Below are 11312 nucleotides of genomic sequence, written 5' to 3'. Positions count from 1 at the left end.
CAGCAGGAAGCAAAATAACAATTCAGCAGAACTCCTTTAAAGTTGTTATCTCCATCTGCAAACCAACAACTAATAGCCCCTTTGAAGTGACAGGAGTTGCTCACAAAGAAACAACAAACACTTGAAATTCTGGTTGACCGGATTTACTAAGTCAATAGGCCTGAACTGACTGTTCTTTCCCCTCATATAAATCGACCCCAATGCTGCAAAGCAAAGGAGGCGTTCAAATTGCATCACACATGCAAAAACAAATAAAAATGCTCCTAGGGTTTATTACATTTTGTCTTAGGGCCAAACCATTCAACTCATTCTCCAGTTTGGGCATGCCAAAGAAAATCTGCTGTTTGATTCACGACCATTCCCACCGCTGTCAGGAAGCGCTGGGGTAAGCCTTGTGTCAGACAAACATTCACATGTATCCGCTTCAGAAAGACAGGCAACAGCACAGGTGTAGTAACTAGAAAGGGCCCAAGAAGAGAAGGTGCTGGTAGGACACCCAGAGACGACCACTGCTTTCCAAAACACAATTAATAAGGTCAGATCAGCTGCTGGCTTCAGAATGTCGACTCTTTTTCCTGCTCAGCTTTGCAATTTTATTTATAGCAGAACTATTTCCTGAGAACAAATATCTGAAATACCATTCATTTATGAGGCAAAAAAAAAAAAAAAAAAAAAAAAAAAAAGCAGTAGGGGTATAAAAGTATTGAACCCCCGGGCAAGCCTGGAGTGTGATTTGCATGAAAAGAGAAAAAAAAAAAAAAAAAAAAAATCAGGCAGAGGTTTACAGTATTGTAGCCCATGAGGCCAAACAACTTAATTCAGAAATTTAAATGGATGTGTGCAGATATGAACAATATTTTCAATACAACAAACAGGATAAGCAGAAAACTCTTAAGTCACTGCCTGTCATTCAGACAGTTCAGGCTCCAAGACCATCAGACAGGCTTTGCTCTTTCTCGGTGCGATTGCACTGATGTCAGCCTAAGACCCGAATCTGGCCTTGTCTCCTACACCAGCTGCTAAGCACGGGCTCTGTACTGCACGGGCCCAGTACTCCACTTTTAGTCTATTAACACCACTCCACGTTTCCAGAGGCTGCTGATCCCACAGAGCTTTGGCACACACTGCTTTCCTGGTCTAGTGTTGTACTGTTCAGGGACATTACAGAACCAAGTGCCCCGTGTCTCTGTCAGACATGGGTCTACGACTTCTTTGATAGAAGTCACAAGACTTGACCTACCTAGAAGACCATTTTTGCTCTGCTTTGATAGCGGCAGATTCTCCTCAATAGAGGAGAGTCTGCCTGGGAAGCAGGTAAGCTTTAAAGACTCTGAGTCAGCTTTGAACTCCAGAAGTGACATGGGGTTCGTCAAATAAGAGGGAATGTCCAGATAGTCCTTGGTTTTTTGGATATGTAGCCAACTCGGTACTCTTCCTGCCTCAGACACACCTTTACAGGTTGTTACACTTTAGCAGGTCAACATAAAGGATCTCCGGGGCTAGAACCTGGCTAACTGAAGTTGCCAGGCATGAAATGCCTACAGAAACCACTGGGACTCGCGCACACGTGCTGAAGACAACGCATGCTTAACCCAGAAAAACCATCACTGGCTTCGATCCAAGACAATTAAGCAAAACTGTACGCAGCACTGTCTGTTGAAAACTAAGTTAACAGCGAACCTGCTTTTTTGTTACTGTAATAAATTCCATCTCTCATCGAGACAACGAAGAACAGCTACGCCAGTACTGCCACAGCCCTGCATACTAAGAGCTTTCTTACATGCAAGATGACGTTCAAACATGCAAATATACACAGTGAAGCAATTATATGCTGATGAGAGATGTGCTCCACTGTCAGAGAGAACCTGAAGTTCTTCTGAGAACTGAGGCATCTGGCACGCAGCCCCACAATGGTCTCCTGCATGGACCTGGGAAGACGCAGGCACGCATCAAGCACAGTGTGTAAAAACACACAGTGTTACTGTGGGCTGGGCTGGTTTTTAATAAAAAAAGACATCTACTTAAGTGTTTGTGGAGTGTCTGAGCCCTTTCTAAAGTTCCCATGGTGGAGTGTCATCCTGCTGGTAATCAGCACATAGCAATACAGTAGGTACAGGGAACAGAGCAGTGACAGAGCCCAGGGAAGAAAAACGCAAGGACATGTCCTGAAAGCTACACTTACTGATTACAGAGAGTCAGGGAGAGATCACTGAAGCAGGAAAGAAAGAGAATGAGGATGTGCATCTGGGTAAAATGAAGATGTTTTAGAGGGTGGTGTGAATCATATTTTCCCTCTTGCACTAAATAAAATATAAATTAGAATGGCATGAAAACACACAATCCACAAAGTTGCCTGCCACTGCTCTTCCACCATCCGTTTTGTACCGCACATGCCAGGCAAGCTAGCTGTGAATCTAGCTACTTGATCCTGATCCTTGTATTAGCCCTACAGGTGAATTTTGCCACAGGAAAATTCCTGCCTGTAGCTTCCAGCAGGCAAAAAAAAAATCTAACCCACCTATCTCCCACCTTCAGGATAAAAACAATTCTATCCATTTTATCTTGAATATTAACCTCATCTTGCCTAGAATTCCTAAGTGATTGAATTTGTGAAATGCGTGCCCTCCTCACAAGTACTCATTGCTGCTTTCAAAGGGAAAGTCTTGGCATTAATATCGTGAGATTCTGGATATGAGCCTCAGGGAGCTTTCCTGAGGGTTAGCAATTTGGCCTGAGTGCACAGACATCCCTGCAACATACCCGGGGTGAACAGGACATTCTTTGTCCTGCCCATGTTTAATGAGATGCAACAAAAACTGTCAGATGCTGACAGTTGTCTGATGCTGATCTGCTCGGCTCAAGACACAGATTTGTTCTGTCTAGGAAGCCTCTAACCAAAGGGAGGAGGACAAACGCAGCAGAGCCAATATTCTCCACCCATGTTTAACGCCTCTATGACCACGGATTTCAGTGCAAACGGCTGCTGTTCTCAGAACTACATTTGCAAAAGCAGGACTTTAAGGTGGACGGAAGGAGGACTTCAAACTGAAAGGGGATTTCACAACAGATTATCGAATGAGCACAGTCCATTAAATTCACCCAGGGTAAATCCCTGCTAATGGGCAGAGGGGATATGAACACCACATCTAGGCCAGCAAGCAAAACAAGGGGTGTTCTTTAGTTCACAGCAGATTTTGTACAGAGTTGCTAACAGAGGATTAGAAGTCATTTTGGTCTTATTTTAATCAGAAGTTTACAGTACTGGGTTTTACTCACTGGGATAATCCACTAGCATTTTCACTCTATCCAAAAAAGGGAGGTACTGTTTTGTTGTCATTTTTAATAACACTGAGTGCTCCTTCTCCTGATAAATATTTTACGCATTTGGACAAATATCCCTAAATCCAAAAGGAAGCCAATTTTTTTTTCTTAAATTTGCAGCTGAAGAAAAAATGCAACTAATGATTCAATGTCATTACTGCAGCATTTCAACAAACACTCCCCTCTGCCTTAGAATGAAACATAAAATCCTAAACCAGATGAAACCTATACACCAAGATGACCTGTTTGAAGCAACGTTAAATGGATCTACATTAAAATGCATTAAAATTATCTGGTTTTATTTTTTCTATCCATCAAAATACTAAATTCAGAAAAGGAATAGCACATCCACATGTGACTGAAAGATTAACAGTTGTCTTAGCTGTAACAAAATTTAATACTTGAGAAATGCATGGCAAATGTTATCACCTACTCCGAAGTTCAGTGCAGGTAGTATCTGTCAGGTAGGCGGAACTCATGATAACCAGATAGATACACATGCTTACACATCTTCAGAGGAAAAAGGCCTGTTCCAACTGGCATCTCAAATAATACTGTACTGTCTGTTAGGAAAGAACTAAAACCCTTTTTTTATCTAATCTATAGATGGCTGCACGTGTACCTGCTGCTCTTCATAAAAGAAACCACTGTGCTTGTGCTTTATTGGAAACGGATGCACTCTGGGTCTCACAGGCTGGATTCTTTCGAGAGACAACAGACAGGTGTCTTTTCAAGTGGTGAAATGTATTCTGAAACTTGTGAAAAAAAAGATAACTTACCCCAATTTTCCTGCAAGATTACATTAAATATAATGGTTCTAAGCAAGCATGCTAATTCTTACGTGGGTAACTAATGCTGTAAGGGAGAAGCTGACCTAAAGCTGACGTGGTGGCAGGGCAGCATGGGTTCTGGCAGGCAGGAGTCCACAGAGCCGGCCACTCTGCTGTCACCGAGAGGTGAAAAAGAGGTTAACTTACTTCTCCTACCAAATGTAAAAACACACTTTCTAAGTGGAGTTCGGCCGCCCCACAGTTCCTGTAAGCCAGAACCACCTCAGCAGAAGAGAGCATGGAGCAGCCAGAGTGCTCAGAAGCTCCTGCTCGTCGTGCACTCCGCAGGGCACCGCCGGTGTACAGCACTTGCTGTAAAGCTGACTGTCTGCTGCTCTGCTGGCACCTCCTTCTCCCCCCCTTCTGCTAGGGCACTACACTGTACCCAGTGCCAGCTCAAAGCTGCTGCCCTTAGGAGGAAAGGTGGCAAGGAGAAGCAGGTCTGGTTGTGACCTGGTAAGCAAGATTGACGTAATAAAGCTTGGAGCTGAGCTGACCAGTGAAAAAGGTGGGCTAGCAGGAAAGGCAGGAGCTGGCCTCTATGAAGATGAAGTAGTCTTAGGACACTTTTAGCCAAAAGGTTACGCTCTAAACTCCCACTAGGAGGAAAATACTTGCAGGTAGCATCTAACAAGACACTGAGCGTCCTCCAAAGAGCCAAAAAAAGAAGAAAATTTGCTGACTGGGTGCTACAGATATGCTTTTTTGTTTGTTTTAATATACAAAGTACCCACCCATGGAATCTGCTGATGGTTCCACAGTGAAAAATCCTGCAATTCCTCTAATTAAACATAATTTTTAAAAATAAAGCAAGCAAGCAAGCTGTGATTGAGGTTTTCTCAGAGGTGCCTAGTGCCTGTCAGGAGACAGGGTTCTTTTCCCTTACCTGAGAGAAGCCCGCTGCTTCTTCTCAGAGCTTCTTACTTCTTCATTAGCTTTGCTTTCAGCTCTATGCCTGGCACTCTGCAAATCTGCCAACAAGAAAAATTACATTATTCTCCATTACTGTCCCTGCCGATCAGCGACCAGCATAACTGATGTGCAACGCTGCAGATACGTTTTTTCTTGTCGGTAGGTCGAGATGTACTGTATCAGTTTGTGGAACCTTCTCAAAAGTGCTTTTGTCCGCATGACAGATTTTAGACAGACATAACCTTGCCTGTGGGACGTCAGTCACGGTTAGGCTGCAAGCCACGTGGCAGGTTAAACGGAGCCACACTCACATTGATGTACTTGTCCCTCAGGAGGGTTCAGTAGTTTGGAGCCTGATGCTCTACTAACACATCACACAGCTCCCCAGCAGTGAAAATTTGTTTATGTCTGATCTTGATGGAGTGGATGTATTAAAATGAGGTAACAAGGCACTCCTTCTGGATAAAGTGTCCACGTTCCCTACTGAAGTATGAGTTTAAATACTTTGAAGTATTTTAATTTAGTACTACCTTACCTACCGAAGTAATTACGCTGGTATTTTATACCACTACGCCTGTTTCCACATAAACCGAGCTCTGTAATATCAGAAGAGTTAAAGCAGTAAAAGTCAAGAGGCCCTTAAATCTGCCCCGCAGTACACAAAGACAATTAGGCAACATATGGGTTACTGCTGTTTCCAAAAAGAAAGTCAATCGGGAGCGGGAACCCTCATTTGCTTAAGAGACACTGAAAAGAAGGCAGGCAAATTTGCACCCAAGATCATGAAGCAGGTTCATGAGGTTGAAAATACCCTCATAATTATTTGCCTTTAAGTATATACTTATTTCTATTACAAAATACAAAGACGGATTTTTAAGGGATTCTTAAGAAGTTTTTCATATTTTTCCCGGTGGCTTATTGCACATCCTTACCAGTATGATTTAAGAGGATACTCCTTTTCTTCTGGCTGCCATCTGGTGCCACAGTAAGTTTCACTCGCAGAGTTTTGCTGGAACTAGGAGAATGGTTTACTGATGCATCAACTACCTCATAGATGGTATGAAGCAAGCTGGTAATATCCTACATTGGATTGAAACACGAGAAGACACACTATTGTGAAAACGGTATGAAACCTACAGCTTTGATGACTATAACCGTTTTGGACTTGGGACTATTAAATGGTTAAATATCCCCAGAAGTCACTGAATTTAAAAGAGCTGAACTTGCACAGAACCGTACAATCCTCATCAACTAGTGTAATATTTATGAAATGGGGCAAACCAGATCAAAACAATAACAGCAGCACAGGGTATGCAGGTTTCCCAAACTGTGAATCTCCCACACTGCCTTTCCTCTTCTTTGATTTCGACAGAACTCAGAGATGACCACTCAGACTGCACTAAAAACTGAATTCACATGATGGAAACACATAGAGCAACTGAAGAAAACCTTGGACATGGCAGTCTTACCACTGCGCAGTGCTTCCTTTTGGGATAGCTAAGTGGTTGATTACACAGAGGAGAGCCAGCAGGAGAAGTGGCAGAACTGTAAACCGCAGGTTTGGAAACAAGTGATGTGCGAATGTCACTCTACCATCTGTGTTTGGGGGTCTAGCTTGCAAAATTCAAGCTAGTTCTAAACTTACATTTTTGATGTTTAAGTTTGATTATTAAGTCAGGCCTACTACAGAACACTCTTCAACAGCCTCTCTGAAGACAATGGGAACACGAGCCAATTTTGACAAGCCAGTTGTTTCAAACAGGAGAAACGCTGTTTAGTAGCTGGCAATGCTCAAAGGCCTCTCAGGATGATCTCAACCAGCCAGGCTCAAATAGCTTACGACCTGAAATCACCAAGACAAAAAGGAGATCTCTTGGCTCACTGCTCTTCCTCAGAGGGATTTCACTCAAGCTGATCTTGGGCACCAACCTAAGGCCAAAGCATACTGATCACTGCAGGCTATGAAGATCCCATCCAATCTCTGTCTGAGAATTTCTCCACGGTGTTTTTTTTATTCCTTGATCTATCCTAGTATCTAAGCTCTTTCCAGATGCCTGCGAGCACAAAGGAAATATCGAAATCATCTTTTGAAAAGTATAACTGCATCTGAGGATTAAGAGTCAGGTCTATAAAAATTCAAAACCTCTACAAATTTTCCTTTGCCCAGGGGTCACGCCTGTGAAAACAGCAGCTCAGGGTTTACTATGCCTGAACAGCTACGTCCCCACAGTGCCCTAATGGCACTGCTGTAGTCAATATACCACACAGCCCTTATTATCCAACCTGCTCTAGGGCGACGCAGAAATACTAATTTCTGTGCACACGGAATTCAAGGAAATACTGACCTTATGGCCAGGACAAATAATTTTAGAATAGATACTCCTAGAAGGTTGAGACCTTGTCTTAACATGTCCTCTCCTCTCTAACTTTTCTGCACTCTGTGTAATTTCTCCAGACTTGTGAGTTCAATACAACATATTCGTAAGAAGTGAGCAGAATTTGCAGTCTCTCCTTTATTTCCCCACTGACATTTTTCCTACCACTGCGGCAAGAGTCTCCATATATGGGCTAATTATTACCACCACGTCAGTAGCTGCTTCCCATCCTCTTGACAAGAGCCACTGTCTAAAGCTGGAACGAGGGAAAGACTGTTCAGTGACAATCTGGTGGACACGTCACAGCTCTTTAACACATCTCACTTGTCACGCTTCCACCCTAATTTGAAACCTAGCCAGACCTCTAAATAGACACAGCCGTATCTGATAGCCAGCTTGAAGGGCTGGGTTTTTATTTCATCTATGAGAAAAATCCAGCCAAGCAAGACTTACACAAACAAAACGTATCTGTGTTTTATACGCCCTCCATAAATTATGATCTAGGAGAACCGTGCTATAATCCTACATCTTGGTAAGTCAAACCTTCCCCTTCAACAGAATAGTTCAGCACCGTATTTACTCTTAACAGGGCTTCATATACTTCGCCCTTTGGTGAATGGAGCCGTTCCCATACATTCCTTAACAGGCGCTGGTGAGCCAACACGGCATCTTTCCACACAGGCTGCTATCAGCAGGTTAGTACCACCAGTTTCATTCCCAATAACCTGTCCTCCTTCCTCTTTTAGCTTAGCCAGATGTTTGTACAAGCAGATCATCTAGTCTATTGTAACTTCAGCAGGCAAAGACAAAGAGTCTTTACTTTCACTGTCCCTTTACATTATTTCTTTCCAGTGATGAGGTCTAAGTTGCTAACTGGCACATAATCTGCCCCTTGTGTTCTGTGAGGGTCTTTCTCCAGAAGCTGCCTGACTCGGCAGTTTAAAAAGCACTCCCAAATGCTCTCAAGGAAGGCCAGATGCAGCATTGCTGTGACACATCCTTGGCAAACGAGAAATAAGTGTACACACACATCTCACACCAGGCCTGATGTCTCAGCCAAACAGGCCTGAATTCACCCAAACTAATGTCCAGGCTCCAGGCAGTTCAAGAGGCCGCACAAAGGCATCGAGACTCCTTGTAGCCTTATATTCTACTGCCTTTGCATTTCGTTACGTGTTTAATGCCCTCCACAACACTCCGAACTGCTCTGCGTTCTGGCACTGAATGAACGCGGTCATCAGACTGGATATATACCAAGATTGAGGTTATGGATAACCGTAAGTAACCGCTTACGGTTATGCTGATCTTCCAAATACCGACAACAACGTTTTTATTACAGGATTCATTTACTTGTGGTCCTGATTCAGGGTTGGGAATTCAAGCAAACTGACAGTTCTGGTTTGGTCAAACGGGTCCGCCTGGGTCATTCGCTACTCTGTCATCCGCGCAGGTCCTCGCTGAGTAGACAGGAGCCACAAGGCAGCCTGAACCTCCTGTTGCTTTCCAGCCGTTGCCTCACAGTTACAGCAACAAACGCTGAGGCACTGATCCGGTGTGAATGGTCTTCATCACCGAGTTTTGAACTGTGACTAGAACTACCTCCTCACAGCCCTTTTTTGGCAGATAATATGGTAATGGCATCTTGTCAAATTAGAAGCACTAGACCATTAAAATAAATGTTACAAAATTGTATTTTATAGTTATATCTATATTTACCCCCAAAAGAATTTTCATCTTTCAGCAGCCTGCCAGGAGACTGAGGAAATTCATGTTCATCTTGAAAGCTGTCCCACTAAATGTTATCTGTATTTAAATTTCACAAAGGACTGCCTAAAACCATTGAGACAGCTTTGCCTTCTACACAGCAGCTTGGGCACTTCACTGTCCCCAAGAAATTTAGCATCACAGATCAAGAATAAAAGTGAGTTAAATTTTCCTTGCTTCTGGTGCACCAACCAGTATGTCTCAGAGACCACCTACCGAAGAGTCTAAATTTTCTGCACAGTGGATTACAGCTTTTACTAGTCACATCATTTTGCAACTGATTTGCTTAAGACTGTTAGGCACTTTCCACACAAAATGTTTCATCTCACGTTTCCCAAACTTCCTCCCTTTTTACATGAAAAATAAACAAGAACAGATTTTACAATGTTCCCCATTTCCCCAAAAGTATTATTTGCTGAAATGTACTTTTAAAATGTACTTTTTAAAAATGTACTTTACCATCTATTTAAAAATAATTGTGGATTTTCTAAACTGGTATATTAAGTGAGTAAAGAGAAATAACAAATTTTGTATCTAGAAGGAAAGTAGGACCTAACCTAACAACTTCCAACAACTTCTTAAGGGCTTCTAGTGTGCAGAACCTCTGCTGGGATAACTAGTTTATCAAGTAAGAAAACGGAAACTATTGTTGAGTTGAAGAAACTATGATATTTTCCCTCAAAGAGGAAAAGAAATGCTTGCTGGATAGCCAGCACATGCCATCGCCAGTTATTTGTGTCTTGCTTATTGAACACTACAGCTGGTTTTTCCAGGGCTGAAGGATTTAACAGTGTTAATCTGTTTTCACACCCTATTTTATCAAGCAGCTAATACAATGAAGAATACTTAAAAAAGCAACTCTAACAGATTGTCAGAAATACTTGCATCAGAAATACTAAGAAGCGATCACCGAAGGCCACACAGGTATGGTGCACTCACGTGTGTCCGCAGAACACACTACGGATCTCCAGTAGGAGATTAGCAGGAGTTTAGAACATTCAGAGAAACTCACGGGTCTGCAAAAAACAACCGGAGCAGATGACACTGACGTATTCCTCATTCCTTACAGAACTCCTGTGACTGAGAATGTTCCTATTCCAAGTATTAATTTTTTACTTCTAAGGAACATTAGTGGTACAGGGATGACCCTATTTTTCCAGTATTGGCATAGTTTATCATCATAGGACTGGTTAGCAGAACAGAGATTTTGTAAAAGAAACTAAGAGGCTTTTCCAGCAGAATTAATTTAACGGAATGAGATATTTGCGTGAAAAAACCAAAACCCAACCAAAACATCAACGAGAAAATCCCAAGACAAAAAACCCCAAGGAGTTTAGTAACACTGAAAGAAAACATTCAGCTTGATTCTTTGTAACTTGTCTGAGAGAAATGTCTTTGTCTCCCCTCAAAACCAAACGAAAAAGTATTATTTTCTCTTACTATTTCCCCCTGACACAAATCCAACCAATCTAATGGCTGAAACGACGGTCCCTCTGATACAGACAGGCACCACTCCTCTCTCTGTCAGTTCCATCACTCCTCCTGTCTCATGAGTTACTACAGGGTTGACAAACACAGAGAAAACCAACAAATTTCAAGATAAGGGTCAGGCTGATGAATAGTTGCCCTGCAAAATCCAGTATCCTTCCCCAAGCCAAAGATTTGGTACTGAGTTCTGAATGCAGAAAAAAAACCCAAACCTTTTTACTCCCTGCAGAGGCTATGAGCAAAAATTACTACAAAGGTAAAGAAAAAAAGAAAAGGAAATGTAAGAGGAAAAATTGGGTATTTAATGTAAGATATCCAAGGAACATTTTCAGCATGAAAAATGCAATGAGAAACATCAATATCAGTTCTTTACCTTTCCCTCAGAAAAGTACGAATGTCTCACTTATACTTCGCAGTCTCATTTTCACATACAGCAGGATGTTTTTATTGCAATACCAGCTTTGTTTGATCACATAACTTTTTGAATCATTCTTATTTGGAACGTGAAAGGAGCTTCATCTGCTATCTACTCAACAACTACTCTAGAAGAAATTCCCCCTTTTTTTTTTTTCTTCAGACAAGCAATTTTCTGTGTTTATTCCTGTGCAGCCACTCATCAAAC

General features: G+C 42.2%; 1 protein-coding gene across 1 annotated transcript in view; it reads right to left on the bottom strand.

Annotated features, from left to right (window-relative positions):
- Positions 1 to 11312, bottom strand: part of NKD1 (naked cuticle homolog 1 (Drosophila)) — a 38799-nt gene that overhangs the window by 1573 nt on the left and 25914 nt on the right. The window contains exons 5-6 of the mRNA XM_010144405.1: positions 5996 to 6143; positions 5038 to 5122 (exon numbers count right to left, since the gene is read on the bottom strand). Of these exons, the coding sequence (XP_010142707.1) occupies positions 5038 to 5122; positions 5996 to 6143 (233 nt within the window). The remainder of the gene's footprint in view (positions 1 to 5037; positions 5123 to 5995; positions 6144 to 11312) is intronic.

The sequence above is a fragment of the Buceros rhinoceros genome, unplaced genomic scaffold (genome assembly GCF_000710305.1).
Source record: "Buceros rhinoceros silvestris isolate BGI_N320 unplaced genomic scaffold, ASM71030v1 scaffold3001, whole genome shotgun sequence".
Taxonomy (NCBI): Eukaryota; Metazoa; Chordata; class Aves; order Bucerotiformes; family Bucerotidae; genus Buceros; species Buceros rhinoceros.
Note: the sequence above shows the minus strand (reverse complement) of the source record. Positions and strands in the feature narration are given on the sequence as shown.